General features: G+C 41.6%; 2 protein-coding genes and 1 long non-coding RNA gene across 6 annotated transcripts; 2 read left to right on the top strand and 1 right to left on the bottom strand.

The window, feature by feature from the left end:
- The first annotated feature begins 2,001 nt into the window (after positions 1-2,001).
- On the top strand, positions 2,002-9,736 carry LOC140578819 (uncharacterized). Its single transcript, XR_011983090.1, has 2 exons — positions 2,002-6,098; positions 6,391-9,736. It is a non-coding gene; the product is annotated as an uncharacterized lncRNA (long non-coding RNA).
- A 6,879-nt stretch (positions 9,737-16,615) lies between these two features.
- LOC140578786 (kelch-like protein 42) lies at positions 16,616-18,098 on the top strand. Its single transcript, XM_072700678.1, has 2 exons — positions 16,616-16,927; positions 17,430-18,098. The coding sequence occupies exons 1-2, from the start codon at positions 16,702-16,704 to the stop codon at positions 17,876-17,878; spliced, it is 675 nt and encodes a 224-aa protein (XP_072556779.1). The 5' UTR covers positions 16,616-16,701; the 3' UTR covers positions 17,879-18,098.
- A 1,275-nt stretch (positions 18,099-19,373) lies between these two features.
- LOC111837787 (uncharacterized) lies at positions 19,374-21,376 on the bottom strand. 4 transcript variants are annotated; one of them, XM_023800131.2, is made up of 3 exons: positions 21,170-21,376; positions 20,886-21,017; positions 19,374-20,201 (listed from the first exon to the last, which is right to left on the bottom strand). In XM_023800131.2, the coding sequence occupies exons 2-3, from the start codon at positions 20,962-20,964 to the stop codon at positions 19,678-19,680; spliced, it is 603 nt and encodes a 200-aa protein (XP_023655899.2). In that variant the 5' UTR covers positions 20,965-21,017; positions 21,170-21,376; the 3' UTR covers positions 19,374-19,677. The 4 variants fall into 4 exon arrangements, with proteins under 4 accessions (XP_023655899.2, XP_072556637.1, XP_023655900.2 ...); XM_072700536.1 differs by having other exon boundaries at positions 21,208-21,376; XM_023800132.2 differs by having other exon boundaries at positions 21,213-21,376.
- Between the last annotated feature and the right edge of the window lie 1,801 nt (positions 21,377-23,177).

The following is a 23,177-nucleotide window of genomic DNA, read 5'->3' as shown; positions in this document are numbered from 1 at the left end:
CACTGCTGAACTAGAACATGTGCCACTGTACTAGTCTTTTGGTTGGAGGTAGGTATAGCCTGGGAGAACTTCGTAAAGACATCCGTCAAAACCAAAACATATTCCTGACCATCACTTGCAGGTTCCAGGACAGTACAGTCCACTGCTAAAGTTTTGTGAGGTCGACTTGCTTGCAAGGTACCTAAATAGGCTTTAAGTTTTAGCTGCACCGCCTTACCTAAAACACTCACACGAGATGTAGAAAGAAATTTAGTAGCACTAGTGAGGTAAGGTGAACGAGTGATAAGCAGAAAACAATTTTTCCACAATCAAAATAGGTAATAGCAGCAGAGTATAATAAATATGAAGACATGTTTTAGTGTGTGTTATGGAAATGTTCATAATATGAATATGTAGTGCATTGTTCACAATATGAATATGTAGTGCATTGTTCACAATATGAATATGTAGTGCATTGCTCACAATATGAATATGTAGTGCATTTATTAAAGTGAGTCTAATGGCCTGTGGGAAGAAGCTCTTGCTCAGTCGTGCAGTTTCTTTCTACATTATATTTAAGTAATCTGCACTTACACTCTGTGAAATAATACAGCAACTGTGATACACTGTGCAATATTTGACTCTATGCAATATTTTGACTCGGTGCAAATTTTTACTTTGAGCACTATTTACTCTGCGCAAGATTTACCTCTGTGCTGAATAGTAGTTTCCGTGTAGTTCTGTGTTGTGTGTAGCCTGTAGTATTTTGTTTTGTTTGCACATTGAGCCAGGAAAAACGCAATTTCGTTCTACTATGCACTCTCGAATTGTATGGTCTGAAGGACAATAAAGTTTACTTTGAATTGACTTGTCAAATTACTTCGTCATTTGATATCAAGACCTTTTGATATAATGTACAAACTATCAAAATTATGTCCCTGAATGTACAAATATACTACTGAATGCACTAATTAAGAGAAGGACATTTTGGACTCATTATTAAACACGCAAAACGAAGGGCACTGAAAGGGTTAAAAATTACTGCAAGCAATGCCAGATTCCACAGGCACAGCGTCCGGCATGTTCTTCTACTGTATAACACAGTTTCTTCAAAAAAATGACCTGGCCGAGTTACAAGAGCAGGATTTGTCAGTGAGTCCGGTGAGGAGGTTTTACCGAGAGGGCAGGTGCCCACTAAATAAGGAACGAGACGTATTCCCATTTGAGGCAAAGTGTTTATTACGCCAATTGGATGAATTGGTGGAAAAGGATGGAGTGCTTTACCGTCGTATTTATCCACCTGAGGGTAGGTAAGAAATCTTGCAGCTGGTATTACTGGTGTGTTTAAGAGAAGAGATTCTACAGAATGTTCACAATAATCATGGTCACTAAGGTGTAGACAGGACACCGCAGCTCCTTAAAGGCAGGTGTTTCTGGCCGGGTATGACCAGTCAAGTGGAGCGCTGGTGGCAGAACTGCGAGCGGTGTGTTTTAGGGAAGGTGGTGCAGCTAAAACTTAAAGCCTATTTAGGTACCTTGCAAGCAAGTCGACCTCACAAAACTTTAGCAGTGGACTGTACTGTCCTGGAACCTGCAAGTGATGGTCAGGAATATGTTTTGGTTTTGACGGATGTCTTTACGAAGTTCTCCCAGGCTATACCTACCTCCAACCAAAAGACTAGTACAGTGGCACATGTTCTAGTTCAGCAGTGGTTTTATCGCTTTGGTCCACCTAGCCGTATTCACGCTGATCAGGGACAGAATTTTGAAGATAATTTGATTAGACAGCTTTGCAAAATGTATAGGATTCAGAAAAGTGGATCTATGCCATACCATCCTCAGGGGAATGGGCAATGTGAGAGATTCAATCGTACTTTGCACAATTTGCTTCACATACTTCCTCCAGCAGAGAAGAAATGTTGGCCCCAGTTGACATATGGTTACAATACTACACCCCACCAAATGACTGGGATGACACCTTATTATTTAATGTTTGGCTGTGAACCTCGATTGCCGGTAGACTATCTTCTGGGCCCTGCCAGGATCAGTCAGGATGGTGGACCATTGGAGGAATGGGCACAAAACCATCAGGAAACTTTGCGGGTGGTTCAAGAGCATGTGAGGGGTCGGTTGGAGGAACAAGCCACACGACGAAATCGGAAACACAATGAGTTGGTTAATGATCAGGGGTTGGATGAAGGTCAGCTGGTGTGTTTGCGGAACCATGTTTGAGGTAGAGATAAAATACAGGACCATTGGGATGCCCGTTTGTATAAGGTAGTTCGGTGTCCCCGAGATCATGGTGCGGTTTACTCTGTAACTCCAGTGGGGCGGGACGGGGTTGTCCGCCAAGTTCACCGAACAGAGTTGTGTCCAGTACCACAGGGTGTTATTAGACCAGGGGAAGATGTTCCGGTAATGTCTGCCGAGTCTGGATTGCCCACAGAAATGGAATTGGATGAGGAGTCTGTGATTTTACGGGGACAGGGCTGGTGGAAGGGGTGCAATGAAGCCTCCACAAGTAGGCCTCGAATAATGGGGAAGGCTGTGCCCCCCCCTGAGGTGCAGGTCCATCGCTGGTCATCATACCAACCCATATAAGCTACCATGTTCAGTGAATGATCGTTCGTTTGGGGAGGAAGACTAGTGGTTTGGGGATAGAATTCTTAGCTGTGATCGTTGGGTCATCGACTTCATTTTGGGGGGTGGATTGTAGCCAGTCAATTATAGGCAGGTATAGGAACTGCAGTTAGGACCGGAGGCGTAGCCGGGGTGAGATGGCTACGCATGCTCCGATGGAAGGGCAGCGATAAAAGGAGAAGGCACAGGAAAGGCAGCCAGGGTCCTGATAGATTTCGTGGCGCATTGGCGGGCATATTGAATTCGCAGTGTAGAAGCCCTTCTGTTTGCTTATTTCAGGGGTGGGCAATCTTATCCGCAAAGGGCCGATGTATATGCGGGTTTCCGCTGCAACTCCCTAATTAGATTACTAATTAGAGGACTGATTGGCTGAAGAGTCCTCACACCTGGGTTTGAACAGCTGACCTACAGGTTATCCCAAAAACCTGCCTTATTTGGTTTGAATGGGGCACTGAGTTGCGGGGTAAACTGCTGTTCTTTAGGGGTTTTCAAGGTGGAATTACGGGTCGATAATTTTAAGGATCTAGATGTAAACCTCCCTGGTGTTGCTTTAATATTTTTTATCCGAGGTTGTATCATGTATTATCTAGCCAGCCGGCTTAGTTAGCGGTGTTTAGTGGGAGCAGCTGACTAGTTTTATTTTCTTTTTTGTTTGTGTTTTTTTCTTTGTTGTATGTATATCTTTGGTTGATTATTAGGCAGACTGCGCCAGGTGGCACCCGTAGTCTGGGTGCGGGATTGCCCATAGGGTTCTATTTTATTGTTGTGATTTGCTGTGTCATTCACTAGTGTGATCTGTGCTGGATGTGCTTTTAAGGACGTGCTGTGGGGTGCACCTGAGCAAACTCTGGGCAACCTGTTCTCTTGTTGGCTGTATTGGGGTGCAGCATATAGGTTTATGCCTTTTGAACAAACCCACGATTTATGATAGTTTAATAAAGTTAAAATATTTTTTTATGTGTAACGTGTTATTTGGGGAACTTGAGTCGTTTTTTACAGTGCTCGGGGGTATTTTAACATTTTCGACCAATCAGCAAACAATATTTTGACAGCAAAGCTGGGAAACCAATGAAAGGTGAGTCTCAACCTTCTAGAACTTTAAACGTTGCTTACGTAAACATCGGGCAGACGCTCACTATAAAAGAGCTTGGAACTGTTCTACTGCGTTCAGTTGGCGCTTCCTGCAGGTAGCGTTAACATCTACGGCTTTTCTTCCGCAAAACAACATCCAAAGAAGAAAAAAAAAAAACACCTAAAAAAAAAAAAACATCCAAAGGGAAAATACATCCGAATGAATGAAAGGAAAAAAAAAAACATCCAAAGGGAAAAAACATCCGAATGAATAAAAGAAAAAAAAAAAAAAAAACATCCAACGGAAAAAGCCAGCGATGCAGATCTACGGCTTTTCTTCCGCAAAACAACATCCAAAGAAGAAAAAGAAAAAAAACAACATCTAAAAAAAAAAAAAACATCCAAAGGGAAAAATATCCGAATGAATAAAAGGGAAAAAAAAAAAAAAAAAAACATCCAACGGAAAAAGCCAGCGCTGCAGATGCAGCTTCACCAGAGAGGTCGGTACGGCGTAGCTCATCTTCAGCCAGAGGTGACATGGGCCAACAAGGTAGGGGGAAATACAAATTTCGTTTGCCCAGAAGCCAAGGTAAGTGTTTTACCCGTTATTTTTATTTTAAATCGGTTTTCGAAATGCTGCTTTATAGTCGTTTGTATGGAATCCCGTTTCCGCCGCCACCGGGGAAAAAAATTATATAAAATTTAAGTCGGAATTTCGAGATATTATCTCGAAATTTCGACGTAATATCTCGAAATAACGAGATAACTATCTCGGAATTTCGACTTAGTATCTCGAAACAAGTCTCTAGCTTTAATAACTTTTCACGGAAGTAAGGTTTATATAATATTAATTATATGATATTAAAATTTGACATTTGGACATCATCTCATACTTTAATACTTTCACATTGTTCAACTTATATATTATTTTTGAGCAGAAGTTAATGCATCTAAGTAATTATAAATAAGGAGAATCATGCGTAACATAACTAGACAACCATTAGCTGCAATTATTGGGGCAGTAGTGATGAGCGGGTCGACCTGACCTATGCTTAACTCGCTAATCAAGCCTCACATATCCAAGATTTGCACCGTCTTATACTCTCGCATTATTCTACTCCGATGGATTAATTTCTGCTCTCACAAATGTGACATCACGTACCTCTGAGTGAAGAGAGAGGTTGCCATAATTCGTTCCATAAAACTAAAGAATATTTTTTAGACCGGAAAGACAAAAGACTAGTAAGATTTGAAAAACAAAACAAATTCCCACATCCCTATTTTAATACTACAATGACATGTAGAAAGACCCACAAACAAAATAACAAAGGAAATTCAGTACTACTGTTGCACTCCTTCGGGCTGTTGTCCCGGCGCTCCCTCGCATGCTCCTCTGCGGGTTCGGCATGTGGCCGGGGCCCTTCATTCTGCGGAGCACTGAGGGCCCTCTTGGCTTGGTTCCCGGCAGCTTTGGCTGTGGGGTCGGGGTGGGGGGGGAGGGTGTCGCTGCTGTCCCGATACACCATATACCTTTTTTTTTTTTTTTTTTTTTGGGAATAGGGTGGGGCGCGCAGGATTCTGCCGTCTGCCAGCGGTAGGGTGACATGCCTTACCTGCTCACCCAATTTTAATGTACCCTATCACACTGCCCATCTTTTTTTTGGGGAATAGGGTGGGGCGTGCAGGTCATGTGTGTGTACACACACACATTATTATTATTATAATTATTGTTATTATTATTGTTATTTTCCTTTTGTTTGTTTTTGTGTTTTTTTGTGTTTTTTATGCAACGTAAATTAAAAATAAAGCAGTCCTCCGCAGAGGGGGGGTGGTGGAGGGATTATATAAAAAAAAATATATATATATATTAAATACATCGCAAGCATACCGTCTGCCAGCGGTGGGGTGACATATATTGCCTGCTCACCCAAATTTAATGTACCTTACCAAACTGGCCATCTTTTTTTTTTTTTTGGGAATAGGGTGGGGCGCGCAGGTGATGTGTACGTACACATATTATTATTATAATTATTGTTATTATTATTATTATTATTGTTATTTTCCGTTTGTTTCTCTTTGTGTTTTTTTTGCAATGTAAATTAAAAATAAAGCAGTCCTCCTAAGAGGGGGGGTGGTGGAGGGATTATATTAAAATATATATATATATATTAAATACATCGCAAGCATACCGTCTGCCAGCGGTGGGGTGACATGCCTTGCCTGCTCACCCAAATTTAATGTACCTTACCAAACTGGCCATCTTTTTTTTTTTTTTGGGAATAGGGTGGGGCGTGCAGGATTCTGCCGTCTGCCAGCGGTAGGGTGACATGCCTTACCTGCTCACCCAATTTTAATGTACCTTATCATACTGCCCATCTTTTTTTTTGGGAATAGGGTGGGGCGTGCAGGTCATGTGTGTGTACACACACACACATTATTATTGTTATTATTATTGTTATTTTCCTTTTGTTTGTTTTTGTGTTTTTTATGCAATGTAAATTAAAAATAAAGCAGTCCTCCGCAGAGGGGGGGTGGTGGAGGGATTATATTAAAATATATATATATATATATATTAAATACATCGCAAGCATACCGTCTGCCAGCGGTGGGGTGACATGTCTTGCCTGCTCACCCAAATTTAATGTACCTTACCATACTGGCCATCTTTTTTTTTTTTGGGAATAGGGTGGGGGCGCGCAGGTGATGTGTACGTACACATATTATTATTATAATTATTGTTATTATTATTATTATTGTTATTTTCCGTTTGTTTCTCTTTGTGTTTTTTTTGCAATGTAAATTAAAAAATAAAGCAGTCCTCCTAAGAGGGGGGGTGGTGGAGGGATTATATTAAAATATATATATATATATATTAAATACATCGCAAGCATACCGTCTGCCAGCGGTGGGGTGACATGTCTTGCCTGCTCACCCAAATTTAATGTACCTTACCATACTGGCCATCTTTCTTTTTTTTTTGGGAATAGGGTGGGGCGCGCAGGTGATGTGTACGTACACATATTATTATTATAATTATTGTTATTATTATTATTATTGTTATTTTCCGTTTGTTTCTCTTTGTGTTTTTTTTGCAATGTAAATTAAAAAATAAAGCAGTCCTCCTCAGAGGGGGGGTGGTGGAGGGATTATATTAAAATATATATATATATATTAAATACATCGCAAGCATACCGTCTGCCAGCGGTGGGGTGACATGCCTTGCCTGCTCACCCAATTTTAATGTACCTTATCATACTGCCCATCTTTTTTTTTGGGAATAGGGTGGGGCGTGCAGGTCATGTGTGTGTACACACACACACACATTATTATTGTTATTATTATTGTTATTTTCCTTTTGTTTGTTTTTGTGTTTTTTATGCAACGTAAATTAAAAATAAAGCAGTCCTCCGCAGAGGGGGGGTGGTGGAGGGATTATATTTTAAAAAAATATATATATATATTAAATACATCCCAAGCATACCGTCTGCCAGCGGTGGGGTGACATGTCTTGCCTGCTCACCCAAATTTAATGTACCTTACCAAACTGGCCATCTTTTTTTTTTTTTTTGGGAATAGGGTGGGGCGCGCAGGTGATGTGTACGTACACATATTATTATTATAATTATTGTTATTATTATTATTATTGTTATTTTCCGTTTGTTTCTCTTTGTGTTTTTTTTGCAATGTAAATTAAAAATAAAGCAGTCCTCCTAAGAGGGGGGGTGGTGGAGGGATTATATTAAAATATATATATATATATTAAATACATCGCAAGCATACCGTCTGCCAGCGGTGGGGTGACATATCTTGCCTGCTCACCCAAATTTAATGTACCTTACCATACTGGCCATCTTTTTTTTTTTTTGGGAATATGGTGGGGCGCGCAGGTGATGTGTACGTACACATATTATTATTATAATTATTGTTATTATTATTATTATTATTATTATTGTTATTTTCCGTTTGTTTCTCTTTGTGTTTTTTTTGCAATGTAAATTAAAAATAAAGCAGTCCTCCTAAGAGGGGGGGTGGTGGAGGGATTATATTAAAATATATATATATTAAATACATCGCAAGCATACCGTCTGCCAGCGGTGGGGTGACATGTCTTGCCTGCTCACCCAAATTTAATGTACCTTACCATACTGGCCATCTTTTTTTCTTCTTCTTGGGAATATGGTGGGGCGCGCAGGTGATGTGTACGTACACATATTATTATTATAATTATTGTTATTGTTATTATTATTGTTATTTTCCTTTTGTTTCTCTTTGTGTTTTTTTTGCAATGTAAATTAAAAATAAAGCAGTCCTCCTCAGAGGGGGGGTGGTGGAGGGATTATATTAAAATATATATATATTAAATACATCCCAAGCATACCGTCTGCCAGCGGTGGGGTGACATGCCTTGCCTGCTCACCCAAATTTAATGTACCTTACCAAACTGGCCATCTTTTTTTTTTTTTTGGGAATAGGGTGGGGCGCGCAGGTGATGTGTGTACACACAGACACACACATTATTATTATCATTGTTATTATTGTTATTTTCCTTGTTTTTCTTTGTGTTTTTTTTGCAATGTAAATTAAAAATAAAGCAGTCCTCCTCAGAGGGGGGGTGGTGGAGGGATTATATTAAAATATATATATATTAAATACATCCCAAGCATACCGTCTGCCAGCGGTGGGGTGACATGCCTTGCCTGCTCACCCAAATTTAATGTACCTTACCAAACTGGCCATCTTTTTTTTTTTTTGGCAATAGGGTGGGGCGCGCAGGATTCCGCCGTCTGCCAGCGGTGGGGAGCTCGTGCCCTGACCACTCCCTCATTTTTTGATGTATCACAGTTTTTAATTGCACACTCTTCAGTTCATACACACCCACATATACACACCTTACACACATCTGAGGGGGGCCCCTTTCATCCTCTCTCTCTGGGCCCGCACAATGTGGGGGGTGTTGCAGATGGTCCCGGAGGGTCTGGCCCTCTCCGCTGCTGGTGGGCTGGGTGGGTGTCTGGGTTGTGCTGCTGTGGGTCAGGCATGTTTGTTTTTTTCAGATCTAAACAGTGATTCTGCTCAGCAGTGCTTTACTGCCTGTTGTAAGATAATCATAACGGTATTTCTCCGTTTTTTTGCTTGATGGATGCTTTTTCCCAAAGCAGCACATGGTTGAGGCAGGTCATAAATCCCCCACTAACATCTGCCAGCGGTGGGGTGACATGCCTTGCCTGCTCACCCAAATTTAATGTACCTTACCATACTGGCCATCTTTTTTTTTTTTGGGAATAGGGTGGGGCGCGCAGGATTCCGCCGTCTGCCAGCGGTGGGGAGCTCGTGCCCTTACCACTCCCTCACTTTTAATGCACCACAGTTTTTAATTGCACACTCTTCATTTCACACACACACACACATTTATACACACCCACGTGTGTTTTAAGATGATGTGAGGGGGATATAGAACAAACAGGCACACTTAGGTTCACTCAAAAATCATTGGCATGGATGAGCAGTGAAACGTTTCTACCTTTCAGAGAGAAATCCAGTTGGCATGACTCAACCACCAGACGTGTTAGTGAAAGGTTTTCGGCCTTGTACACTCATCATGCCATGATGCACTTAGTTACTAGTCTTTTTATTTTCTTTCAAAATGTATTAGTGTCATTGTTTTAATGTGCATGCAATACTGGAATTGTAGAATGAATTGAAGATGAAGGCGCTATAATAAAAATGCTAACCTTGCATTTTTTCTTCTGTTTTAGTAATTGCTGTCTGATGGCTGTGAGGGATGGGTGGGGCGAGGAAGACTCAGGGACTGGAATTGGGATTAAAACTGAAGATAACATGCTCTTTCCTTTTTGTATTGTTTACAAATTTTCCTTCCCTCAGAAATGTGGAGTTTGCTGGTATATTGTGCAGTAAAAGAGATTCTGATGCTGCTATTTTTATTGTTTATAACTTTTATTGTTTACAAGTTGTATTGTGTTTTTGTTATTTAAGTGTATATTTAAATTTACACAAGTCAGTATTCAATAAATGCTAAGTTGAGAAATTTTGTGTATCCTTTGTCATTATTAGTGTGATATTTTAACATGCAAATAGAGGGGAAAACGTCCAATTATCGGGCAAAAATAATCGGCAGCATATATCGGCCGTCGCCTGACCCTGACTCCTAAATATCGGCATCGGCTATTGAAAAACCCATATCCATCGACCTCCAGTCATAGTACATTCAGTCCAATTCATCCATCGAGTTAAGTCACACCCCCACACCCACTTGAAGGGGCACTCCGGTAGACACGAGGATGGGAATCTTCTTTCTCCTATAGCACTCCCTGCAGAAGTACATCTCGCTCCTGTTCACAGGGGGTAGTTCAACGATGAAGCAGGGTTGGTTGGCTGAACATGTGAAGTTGTCCTGCTGCCGGGCAGGGTTGGACTGGGACATAAAACCAGCCCTGGACATCATCCACACCGGCCCACCACGTTCACACACACACACACACACACACACACACACTGTATGTATCTATATGTATTAATTCAGTTTCCATTATCCTCAATATACATGTAAAATGGCTGATTAGAATATAAATACAATTTATTTACTATTAAAATGAATTGAAAAATAAATAAGAAAATGCTAATTGTTTTATCAGGTTTTATTGTAAATAATGAAAGGTCTTAATTGATGTATGGTTGTTATTCTAGTGAAACATACTGATGCTTAGGGTCAGCTGTAAATATATTTCAAGAGGTGCTTGAGGCAAATATATTTCAACCTCTACAAGGGCCTACAGAAGAAGCTTAGTAAACAGCTCACTTTTCTCTGCAACTTTGTCAATGATCACATCAGAGTCCAGAGAGAAGAGGATGTCCCTCTCTGTTGCCATCAACATGAAGGCTTCCAAATGCTCCTGTGACAGCTTGGATCTAAGTCTGGTTTTAATGAACTTCAGCAAAGAAAATGTACGTTCACAGGCAACTTGAGTGATGGACAGGGTGAGCAGGAACTTGTATGCAAGTCCTAGGAGGTGGTAGGCATTTGACATCAGATTAAACCTTTATGAATGGGTAGCTGAATCATTGACTTACTATAACATTCATTCATAAATTCACGTTCATTCATAAACAAAATACCGCTTTGTTTGGGTGGAGATGCAGGAGCTCAGCTTTGAAATTGACGAAATAGAGTAAAATCAGGCAATAGTGTTGTAGTTACAGTCACTTAATATTAGCATCTTGTTCGTGAAACTGCTGTATTAAATCAATATCACAATACCAATATGCAAATCCCTTAATAGCCAAAAACCTTTGAGAGTGGATTCTGATTAACACCACGTTTATTAAATGTCCGTCTCACCTGGGCCGCAGTCTGGGCCGCCCTGCTGACATCTTCACCTAAGTGTTTTGCCGGCCTTCCAGCAAATAACAGATTTATTTGAACACATTTGGTGGCCTCTAGCTCAAGTGCTTGTCTTTTTTTCTCTCTCAACTTCTCGGCTCCTCCTTTACGTTTTGATATTTTGTGTTTTATCATGTTCACTATCGTCGCACACAGAGTACACGGCATCGGCTCACTTGGCTAATCGCTGCAGTTGCTTGCTCAGCACCTGCTCAAAAACTTCAACTTGATTTTGATTGGCCAATGCTCAGCGAATACGTCACATGTGCTGATCGTAAGTTCAGCAGTCAGTCTCGCAGTTCGCATCAGCTTTATGCGGCCAATTAGAAAGACACAAACATGGGACTTCAACTATACAACAATGAACTTCCAAACAGAATTACGATTATAAATAATTTAAAAACTAAATGCCTAACCCACCGGCCCACAAAGACCGCGGCCCACCGGGAATCTCCCGGTAGTCCCGATGGCCAGTACATCCCTGCTGCCGGGTCTCGGTGCAGTTTTTCCACCTAAGCTTGAAGGTGGAAATGTGTTCCAACTCGGTCGCTGGGACTGCAGCATAGCCGAACATCGCCAGCAGCGTCGGCCACACCTACCACCAGAACCATCCTATACACATAAAGAAGAACTCGCATGCACATTAGTTTTCTCATAACTAACATTTATTAACTGGGATATCTCGCCAACTTTGGCGCCTGGCTCCATAACATCCACGCTGTTATCTTGTCCCATAGCTATAACTTCTGCAGGTTTAGGTGGGTCGTCTTATTGTTGAACCCACATACCTTAATTCTTTACCCCAAACTTCCTTGGTCCTAATTTTCCAATTTTGATTTCTCCACGTAGGCATCCAAACAGCCATACCATTCGCTACTGACCAAGAATCAGTATACAAATAACAATCATAATATGAATCCTAGGTCAGAGTAGGACATCGTGTCCTATTGTCATCTGTTCCATTTCTAATAATGCCCAATTACATGCCAGAAGTTGTTTTTCAAAGGGAGTATATTATTGTTTCAGATATCTCCTGCTACCATCTGTACATTCGGTATTTCTTCAATTTCACCTTCCCCACCAATACCGGTCACACTGTCACTGTACCTCTGAATTTAAATTGTCCATCCCCCTCCTGAGTCCCAGATGTAATCAACATCATTATGATCTGTGTCCCAGATATTTCCATCCCACCGCTCGGGATCCCAATTAGCAGCAGTTGCAGTAACTACAAACGCTCTTATTTTTCTTGGACACAGAATCTGCTTTTTCCAGGCATTAGCTTTTGCTACATGCATCGCAGCCCGCTCTGCAACCCCCATTACCTGTTGCAGATGTTGATGCAACATATCCACCTGACCCTGTGCTAGGGTCATCCGACCGAACGTCTCAGTCAACTCTTTCGTCTGTCTTTCTTTCTCCCTCTCAGCTTGGTCTGTGTGCTCATACTGCATTCTGTACGCAGCCAACACGATCCATAAGCGCTTCTGTAGAGCAGCACAGGATCCTTTGCAGTCACTAGAGCCTTTCTAAGGCATGTCAACACCTGCTGAGGCTCGGCTTTTCTCAACGCGACAGTCCAAAAATCAACAGGCCCTCCACCCTTCCTTATCTCCTGGGCTAATGCAGCAAACTGCATCTCATCCCACTCAGGGAGCACTTCAGGCTCGGGTGCTGCTATCTTTCTCCTAAACACGTTTGTTCCTTAGTCCTATATCTTTTTCCCCTCAAGTCCTGTTCGTGACGGCAAAATGTTTTAAAATGATGTGAAGGGCATATAGGGCTCTCGAAGGAACAAACAGGCACACTTAGGTTCACTCAAAAACACTTTATTACAAGTAATACAAAATAAGCTTGCATTACAATCAATACCAAGATACTGGATCAAAGGCAATGCAAATTAATCTTGTATCACAAGTGATATCAAATAATATCATATATCATAAACAAGAATACTGCTGCAAATTCAAGTGATATATATATATATAAAAGACGGTAAAAGATGCAAACATAGAAAATGCAAATTGATACTATTATTATTGTTATTCACATGCAATGAGAAATCCCAATAATAATTGAATAAATACACAGACACTGCAAAGCTATTCACACTCGGACATGCCATCATCACCCACCTTCACACACGGACTGGGGAGCCCGTTTCAGTCCTGGCAGGAGACCAGCACGTGAGTCCCGAGAAAGTGCTGGGCGACGCGTGCTCTATCCCACGTCTGAGCTCCGGTCAGTACTCAGATCTCCCCCTTCCTTTATACTAATTTTAGCGCTGCGTGCGGGCAGGCGACGAGCTGGCCAGGCTCACTCAGGCAATGTGTTCTCAAATTTCGAAATTTTGTCTGAGTAATGCTGCTTGCAGTTTCAATCTGAAATGATGACAAGTTCCCATAATCAATGCGTCCCCCCTCCTCCTGAGGATGGTGTAAGTGTCCTACACATACTGAACACTTGATGCGGTTTCAATCAAAGATAATGAGACAAATATCCTTGAGCATTACTCTCTTCTCTGTGAAGACGAGGCAGGTGTCTCATACACCGACCAGTGGTGTGCAAAATATATTGAGCCACACCTTTCCTTGTCCTCAGAAAGCCCGTCAGAAACCCAGAAGAACATGGTAAGCATCATTGAACAGGGTAAGCATCCCAGAACAAGGATTCTTTCAAACAAGATAAGGATACTCCATTCATGAGAAACAAGTCATTTCTGAAAAACAAGTTATATAAGTAATTAGTAAGGAACAAAAAACATACTTATGCAGTTTAACCTTAATACAATAATATTGTAGGTGAATCATGGACGACGTATCTGAATCTCAGGATGATTATTCGACACACGATCAGAATCAATCCATACCTAAATCACCTCATATGTATGTCTGCTAGGTGGAGTTGGAGATACTCCACCAAATCGTGAGTAGTGAAGTCGGACAATTACTATCTCCCAAATCATCACAGTGACAGGGGGACATTCAACAAATTTCTTTAATTCTATGCTACATGGGCGACGTGGCCAGTTGCGGGGCCACCTGTGAGTTCGTCTTAATACATTCTGTCTCTTGGCCATGATTCACCAATATGAGAAATACATCCCAAGCATACCGTCTGCCAGCGGTGGGGTGACATGCCTTGCCTGCTCACACAATTTTAATGTACCTTCGGTATCCATACTGACCATCTAGTCCTGATACACCATATATATATATATATATATATATATTTCTTTGGAATAGGGTGGGACACGCAGGATTCCGCCGTCTGCCAGTGGTGGGGAGCTCGTGCCCTGACCACTCCCTCACTTTTAATGCACCACAGTTTTTAATTGCACACACTTCATTTCACACACACACACACACACATTTATTCACACCCACGTGTGTTTTAAGATGATGTGAGGGGGATATAGAACAAACAGGCACACTTAGGTTCACTCAAAAATCATTGGCATGGATGAGCAGTGAAACGTTTCTACCTTTCAGAGAGAAATCCAGTTGGCATGACTCAACCACCAGACGTGTTAGTGAAAGGTTTTCGGCCTTGTACACTCATCATGCCATGATGCACTTAGTTACTAGTCTTTTTATTTTCTTTCAAAATGTATTAGTGTCATTGTTTTAATGTGCATGGAATACTGGAATTGTAGAATGAATTGAAGATGAAGGCGCTATAATAAAAATGCTAACCTTGCATTTTTTCTTCTGTTTTAGTAATTGCTGTCTGATGGCTGTGAGGGATGGGTGGGGCGAGGAAGACTCAGGGACTGGAATTGGGATTAAAACTGAAGATAACATGCTCTTTCCTTTTTGTATTGTTTACAAATTTTCCTTCCCTCAGAAATGTGGAGTTTGCTGGTATATTGTGCAGTAAAAGAGATTCTGATGCTGCTATTTTTATTGTTTATAACTTTTATTGTTTACAAGTTGTATTGTGTTTTTGTTATTTAAGTGTATATTTAAATTTACACAAGTCAGTATTCAATAAATGCTAAGTTGAGAAATTTTGTGTATCCTTTGTCATTATTAGTGTGATATTTTACCATGCAAATAGAGGGGAAAACGTCCAATTATCGGGCAAAAATAATCGGCAGCATATATCGGCCGTCGCCTGACCCTGACTCCTAAATATCGGCATCGGCTATTGAAAAACCCATATCCATCGACCTCCAGTCATAGTACATTCAGTCCAATTCATCCATCGAGTTAAGTCACACCCCCACACCCACTTGAAGGGGCACTCCGGTAGACACGAGGATGGGAATCTTCTTTCTCCTATAGCACTCCCTGCAGAAGTACATCTCGCTCCTGTTCACAGGGGGTAGTTCAACGATGAAGCAGGGTTGGTTGGCTGAACATGTGAAGTTGTCCTGCTGCCGGGCAGGGTTGGACTGGGACATAAAACCAGCCCTGGACATCATCCACACCGGCCCACCACGTTCACACACACACACACACACACACACTGTATGTATCTATATGTATTAATTCAGTTTCCATTATCCTCAATATACATGTAAAATGGCTGATTAGAATATAAATACAATTTATTTACTATTAAAATGAATTGAAAAATAAATAAGAAAATGCTAATTGTTTTATCAGGTTTTATTGTAAATAATGAAAGGTCTTAATTGATGTATGGTTGTTATTCTAGTGAAACATACTGATGCTTAGGGTCAGCTGTAAATATATTTCAAGAGGTGCTTGAGGCAAATATATTTCAACCTCTACAAGGGCCTACAGAAGAAGCTTAGTAAACAGCTCACTTTTCTCTGCAACTTTGTCAATGATCACATCAGAGTCCAGAGAGAAGAGGATGTCCCTCTCTGTTGCCATCAACATGAAGGCTTCCAAATGTTCCTGTGACAGCTTGGATCTAAGTCTGGTTTTAATGAACTTCAGCAAAGAAAATGTACGTTCACAGGCAACTTGAGTGATGGACAGGGTGAGCAGGAACTTGTATGCAAGTCCTAGGAGGTGGTAGGCATTTGACATCAGATTAAACCTTTATGAATGGGTAGCTGAATCATTGACTTACTATAACATTCATTCATAAATTCACGTTCATTCATAAACAAAATACCGCTTTGGGTGGAGATGCAGGAGCTCAGCTTTGAAATTGACAAAATAGAGTAAAATCAGGCAATAGTGTTGTAGTTAGACAAAGTCACTTAATATTAGCATCTTGTTTGTGAAACTGCTGTATTAAATCAATATCACAATACCAATATGCAAATCCCTTAATAGCCAAAAACCTTTGAGAGTGGATTCTGATTAACACCACGTTTATTAAAAGATCCTCTCCCATTGTCAACTCATTTCTCTCCACTAACAGTCTGCATATAAATTGAACTTAATGCATTCTGCAAATCCCTTAAGCGTGTTAATAGTTATGTTTAGTTTGCAGGTGTAATAGTTAAATTGACATAATGGCACAGCATCCTGTACAGTGAACCCAGAACCAATAACTTACTGTGGCTGGGAAACTGGAATAGTGTCTGGAGATATTTCTAGCAGTTCAACCGAGTTGGGCGTAAATTGCAAAACAAGTGGAGAAAGGAGTCTCCTAAGTGAATAACTCTATGTGAAGTGTTGTATGAGAGTATGGATGTGTTGCCTTTCGATGCTGTTCTCAGGTCCAATTTCAAGCTGCTAGCAGTCAACGGGAAGCTGTATGCCGTGGGGGGGCAGACTTTGGGGACTGTGGAGTGCTACAGTCCCGAACAGGACTGGTGGACCTGCGTTTCCTCCTTGCCTAACCCTCTGGCAGAGTTCTTGGCCTGCGAGTGTCAGGACAGAATCTATGTCATGGGTGGCTACACAGCCAGAGGTTGGTATGTGCTTTGCAGTAGAGGCCTTAAAAGCAAAATATTAAGAAATGAGAAAAAGAGGTATTGCTGGGTCAAGTTTGCTTGGTCAGCTTTCGTAAGACATAATAATAACCGGGGGTGTACCTAAAAATTCTAGGCTCTCCTGACACAATGTCACCATGGGCCCCCCCTGCCCACTTTTACGTGTAATTTTATGTATTCAAGGACCCCTGTGAAGTGCTGGGCCCCCTGAATCTGCCCCTATCCCTGCCCTTCTGATGCCCCTGTATGCCCAAGCAACCTAGAACTAAAGACTAAAGGAAGGAAGGATTTGCGTTTCATGGCTGACAGCAGTTCCATGTTTTCTTATTCTATCATTCTTTTCCAGACTGCACCTGGGGACAGATCTGCCCTGCAGTTTAACTAGCGTTTCTATAATTAACTGACAAAGCTGGCGGTTTGTCTTGGCAAAGGCTTGATGTGTGTCAGCCTAGATCAGCGTTCTCCCTCTCTCTCCCATAGACAGGAACACAAACGTGCTGCGGTACTGCCCTGTCTCTGACAACTGGACCGTGTTCCGCTCCTGCCCTGCCCACGTACGCAAGCAGCAGATGCTCTCCGTGGAAGATACCATTTATCTGGTAGAGGGGTATACCCACGAGCTGGGGCCAGACCGACGGCGGGTCAGCCAGACGGAGGACATGCTGACTGTGCAGTCCTACAATGTGACCACAGGCGAGTGGCTCTGCTTGAAGGAAAACACCTCCAAGTCGGGCCTGAACCTCACGTGCACGCTTCACAACGACGGCATCTACATCATGAGCCGTGACGTGGGCCTGCCAACCAGTCTGGAGCACAGGGTCTTCCTTAAGTACAATATCTTCTCCGACGCCTGGGAAGCTTTCCGCCGTTTCCCGGCCCTGGGTCAGAACGTGCTCCTCTGCTCACTCTACCTGCCCAACGTTCTGTGAGTCTGGCTGGACCATGTATTAAACGGGGCCCCCTGGATTGTGGTCAGTGTTTGTCATGGTTTAAGCTTCACCGAAAGCCGGTCGTCATACAGTGGATGCCGAGGTCTTGTTACTATGCAGCCCGTTAGATCTTGGTAGTCAAGCTGTAGGCCAATGCTCTGCTACGCAATGGAGGAACGCTCAAGGACTTTGATCCTTCAGTTCCACTTAGACGCAAAGTGGGTGGAGACGCACAATCTTACTGTACGTGTACGTAAACAAACCATCGCAATCCTCTTTTCTGCTGTGAGGGTGCCGTCCTCTTTGAGGACAGTCATCTTGTCCAGAAGCTCTGTGCGACCACAAAGTACAGTTTTGTGGGCTTAAGGTTCAGATGTGATAGGGGCAGCCCACGATCTTGCTCTTTTACTCAGCTCCAAGATGTGTAATGGACTGCCAGAAAGGATGGCTGCTGTACCACAGGTACCACAGGTGGGACCCTAATGACGTCCCGTGCTGTTTCACCCCGTTATGTTTAAGTTGCACATAAGTCTGGCACCTCTCTAATTGATATTCCATTGGCGTTTACATTCTGCCCACTACCAGTATACTTTAGAAACATGCATTGCAGTATTATCATGCAGACAGTTTAAATCAGACTCTAAAGAGCATAACATAACCAGTATAATTATTAATAGTTATGGTGGCACTATACTAAGATACACTGAAAATAATCTTCTAGAATATAAGAAGAAATGTCGCTTGAAAACACATTTGCTGTACTCTGCATGTGAGGATAGCCTGAACATTCCTTAGGTTTTCACTACAAAAGTTTCAGTTGATAGGTCACTACCATTCCACACTTGAAGGAAAAGAAAAACCTCAACACTAATGTAAAATGTATGCATATGTATGTTTTGAGAAGACTTTGGTTTTTTTTTCATTATATAATTTCACAGAAAGTGTTTAATCCACAGTGGGAAACGCTTCCAGCGTTTAAGACCGTGTTTAAGGCCCAGTCTAAAGAAGCTTGAATTGTCATTAAATATGATGTAATTTAATGTACATTGGTATTGTTTACTAACAAATAATTCTTATGGCTTTCGTGAATTTCATCTCTTTGTAAACTAAATTTGTGCTGTCAGTTCCTGTAATTCTTGTCCTCTTTTTTTAAATGAAGATGGCACGTTACAGAAGAACCAGATGAATAAGAAAAAAAATCTAAATGTTCACTAAGACCCTGTACCGCGTAAGTGGTATGGAAGATTGATGTATATGTAAATGTATCTAAATGTTGGTTTTACTATTATTGTTTTTAAATCCCTCAATGATTGACCCAAAATGATACTTAGACTTGTTTAAGTTAGCATGAGAATTATCTTTAAAATAATCTTTTGCTTATGATAAAATATACTAAATTTGATACATGTAGCAAAGTACAGTACAACGGCTCTTTAAACCACTGATAGATTATGTTTGTTATAAATTAAAGCTAATTGCACAAAATGCACAAAAGTCAATAGTAAAACAAGCTTTATTTTGTTACTAGCTATTGACCAAAACTACTGTTTTGCTGTAGAAAAGTTGGTGGCAGGGTATGAACAGAGGCCTTATGAGGACATACTGAAATGTAAACATTTTAAAATGTTAGTTCACTTAGAGTGGCAAAAGTCTCTTGTAATATCTTTTTTGATCATTGAAAACTGAAGAAAAAGCATTTTGAGATTCTTCTTTTCATTTCCTCCTATTAATTATGTTTGTTTTTCTCCACAGGAAGTCTTTGGCATCATCTGGTATTTTTCTCTCCGTTCACTTGAAAATTAAGTACCTTCCTCCTTGGTGAGCAGGTCCACCACCACAGAGAACAGGCAGTCTCCATAGGCCGTGTAGTCGGTGAGCGTGCATCTCCCCACAATATCAGCATAATTCTCCGTGTAGCTGACTGGGGCAAAGAACCTGAAGCAGGTCTGGTCACCGAAGTTCACGGTGGTCCACTCTCCGCCTGAGGGGGCACTGCAGTGTGGCACAAATGAGCCGTCACACTGCATCCAGTCTGAGGGGGAGGTCGTGATACCCTCTGAGGTCACATCCATGGGGGTGGCATGAGGGAACTGCGGGCTTGTGTTTCTTTCTGGGGGTGTGTAATTAGGGGGCAGGATGTCCACTTGGAGAAAGGAGGGATAAACCTGCCTCATCCTGTAGGGGTCGCCCATGACACGGCAGTGCAAATACGGGAGGCTGCGGGCCAGGGAGACGACGCTGTGGATTGTCAGGGCCGCCTCCTGAAGGTTGGTGACCCGTGCTGATATGGTTTCAGTGGGGACCAACAGATCCATGCAGCCATCTGGAGGACGAAAATAGAAGTAACATTTGACTGACAATATTTGTTAACCATATTTATCGACGTTGAAGCTGCCTGCTGTTTCTGTAAACATTCATTAATCTTTTATTGATTTCCAGGCATATTTGTCAAGAATGAGTCACAGCTAGTCATAGTTACAGATTTATAAACAAACGGAATTTATTAATATATTAAATCTTTTTTGGAGTTGAGTTCTAAAAAGTAGTAATCCAAAATGAATCAGGTTAACAATATTTTTTTTTTGCCAAAGGTTACCAGCAACTACAATAGTAGAGAACAATAAAAGTGTTGAGTATCTTAGGTATTGTAGGCTAGTGCTGCCTGTCTGTTTGGCACATCTCGCCATCGAGTACCCACAATGGTGAATTTTCTTGGGGGAGAATTTTATCATTTTTTAAGGATCTCCAGACAAGAAGTTTGAGAACCACTGTCTTAAGTGCAAATTCAGCTATGCTCAGTTTTGAAGAAAACAGTAGCATTTACCTGCCTACTACACATAGGGCTGGATAGTCAAAACAGCCCATTGAAGCCTTTTTTCTCAGTTTTGGTGTCAGCATAGTTACTGTCTTGCCTTTGTAAGGCAGTACAAATACAATACAAAGGTAAAATGAGAAGATTTTTAGAAATCTTACAATATGGAAAAATCAATGTACACCATAAACTAACCTGAGACAGAATGATGGTTCTCCGTGTCATACAATGTCAGTCTCAGTAGGTATCTTTCTGCCAGAACTTGGGACTCCATTTTATGCAACTGGACATCAACTGAACATCAGGCCAATCAACTGCCATTTTTGCCTTTTTTGAATATGAGATAAAAATTCGTGAAAATTTTGTTATTGAATGTTTCCATGGAAACAAGATTTGTAAATAAGCTACTAACCCCTGCTCATAGTTCCCTGCACTGGTTTCCTGTTAGGTTCAGAAGTGACTTCAAAAGTTCTACTTACACATAAGGCACTCAAAGATCGAGTGTCTGCCTACCCACCAGACCTGATTCATGTTCTTGTCTTTTTTTCTCTCTCAACTTCTCGGCTCCTCCTTTACGTTTTGATATTTTGTGTTTTATCATGTTCACTATCGTCGCACACAGAGTACACGGCATCGGCTCACTTGGCTAATCGCTGCAGTTGCTTGCTCAGCACCTGCTCAAAAACTTGAACTTGATTTTGATTGGCCAATGCTCAGCGAATACGTCACGTGTGCTGATCGTAAGTTCAGCAGTCAGTCTCGCAGTTCGCATCAGCTTTATGCGGCCAATTAGAAAGACACAAACATGGGATTTCAACTATACAACAATAAACTTCCAAACAGAATTACGATTATAAATAATTTAAAAACTAAATGCCTAACCCACCGGCCCACAAAGACCGCGGCCCACCGGGAATCTCCCGGTAGTCCCGATGGCCAGTACATCCCTGCTGCCGGGTCTCGGTGCAGTTTTTCCACCTAAGCTTGAAGGTGGAAATGTGTTCCAACTCGGTCGCTGGGACTGCAGCATAGCCGAACATCGCCAGCAGCGTCGGCCACACCCACCACCAGAACCATCCTATACACATAAAGAAGAACTCGCATGCACATTAGTTTTCTCATAACTAACATTTATTAACTGGGATATCTCGCCAACTTTGGCGCCTGGCTCCATAACATCCACGCTGTTATCTTGTCCCATAGCTATAACTTCTGCAGGTTTAGGTGGGTCGTCTTATTGTTGAACCCACATACCTTAATTCTTTACCCCAAACTTCCTTGGTCCTAATTTTCCAATTTTGATTTCTCCACGTAGGCATCCAAACAGCCATACCATTCGCTACTGACCAAGAATCAGTATACAAATAACAATCATAATATGAATCCTAGGTCAGAGTAGGACATCGTGTCCTATTGTCATCTGTTCCATTTCTAATAATGCCCAATTACATGCCAGAAGTTGTTTTTCAAAGGGAGTATATTATTGTTTCAGATATCTCCTGCTACCATCTGCACATTCGGTATTTCTTCAATTTCACCTTCCCCACCAATACCGGTCACACTGTCACTGTACCTCTGAATTTAAATTGTCCATCCCCCTCCTGAGTCCCAGATGTAATCAACATCATTATGATCTGTGTCCCAGATATTTCCATCCCACCGCTCGGGATCCCAATTAGCAGCAGTTGCAGTAGCTACAAACGCTCTTATTTTTCTTGGACACAGAATCTGCTTTTTCCAGGCATTAGCTTTTGCTACATGCATCGCAGCCCGCTCTGCAACCCCCATTACCTGTTGCAGATGTTGATGCAACATATCCACCTGACCCTGTGCTAGGGTCATCCGACCGAACGTCTCAGTCAACTCTTTCGTCTGTCTTTCTTTCTCCCTCTCAGCTTGGTCTGTGTGCTCATACTGCATTCTGTACGCAGCCAACACGATCCATAAGCGCTTCTGTAGAGCAGCACAGGATCCTTTGCAGTCACCAGAGCCTTTCTAAGGCATGTCAACACCTGCTGAGGCTCGGCTTTTCTCAACGCGACAGTCCAAAAATCAACAGGCCCTCCACCCTTCCTTATCTCCTGGGCTAATGCAGCAAACTGCATCTCATCCCACTCAGGGAGCACTTCAGGCTCGGGTGCTGCTATCTTTCTCCTAAACACGTTTGTTCCTTAGTCCTATATCTTTTTCCCCTCAAGTCCTGTTCGTGACGGCAAAATGTTTTAAAATGATGTGAAGGGCATATAGGGCTCTCGAAGGAAAAAACAGGCACACTTAGGTTCACTCAAAAACACTTTATTACAAGTAATACAAAATAAGCTTGCATTACAATCAATACCAAGATACTGGATCAAAGGCAATGCAAATTAATCTTGTATCACAAGTGATATCAAATAATATCATATATCATAAACAAGAATACTGCTGCAAATTCAAGTGATATATATATATATAAAAGACGGTAAAAGATGCAAACATAGAAAATGC

Source organism: Paramormyrops kingsleyae, chromosome 16 (assembly GCF_048594095.1).
Source record: "Paramormyrops kingsleyae isolate MSU_618 chromosome 16, PKINGS_0.4, whole genome shotgun sequence".
Lineage (NCBI taxonomy): Eukaryota > Metazoa > Chordata > Actinopteri > Osteoglossiformes > Mormyridae > Paramormyrops > Paramormyrops kingsleyae.
Note: the sequence above shows the minus strand (reverse complement) of the source record. Positions and strands in the feature narration are given on the sequence as shown.

Bases quoted from the DNA above. Each gene is read 5' to 3' on its own strand.
- LOC140578786 (XM_072700678.1), top strand. From the start codon at position 16,702: ATGGATGTGTTGCCTTTCGATGCTGTTCTCAGGTCCAATTTCAAGCTG. The intron at 16,928-17,429 runs GTTGGTATGTGC...TCTCTCCCATAG, and splicing joins GGGTGGCTACACAGCCAGAG to ACAGGAACACAAACGTGCTG.
- LOC111837787 (XM_023800131.2), bottom strand. From the start codon at position 20,964: ATGGAGTCCCAAGTTCTGGCAGAAAGATACCTACTGAGACTGACATTG. The intron at 20,202-20,885 runs GTTAGTTTATGG...TTCGTCCTCCAG, and splicing joins GAACCATCATTCTGTCTCAG to ATGGCTGCATGGATCTGTTG.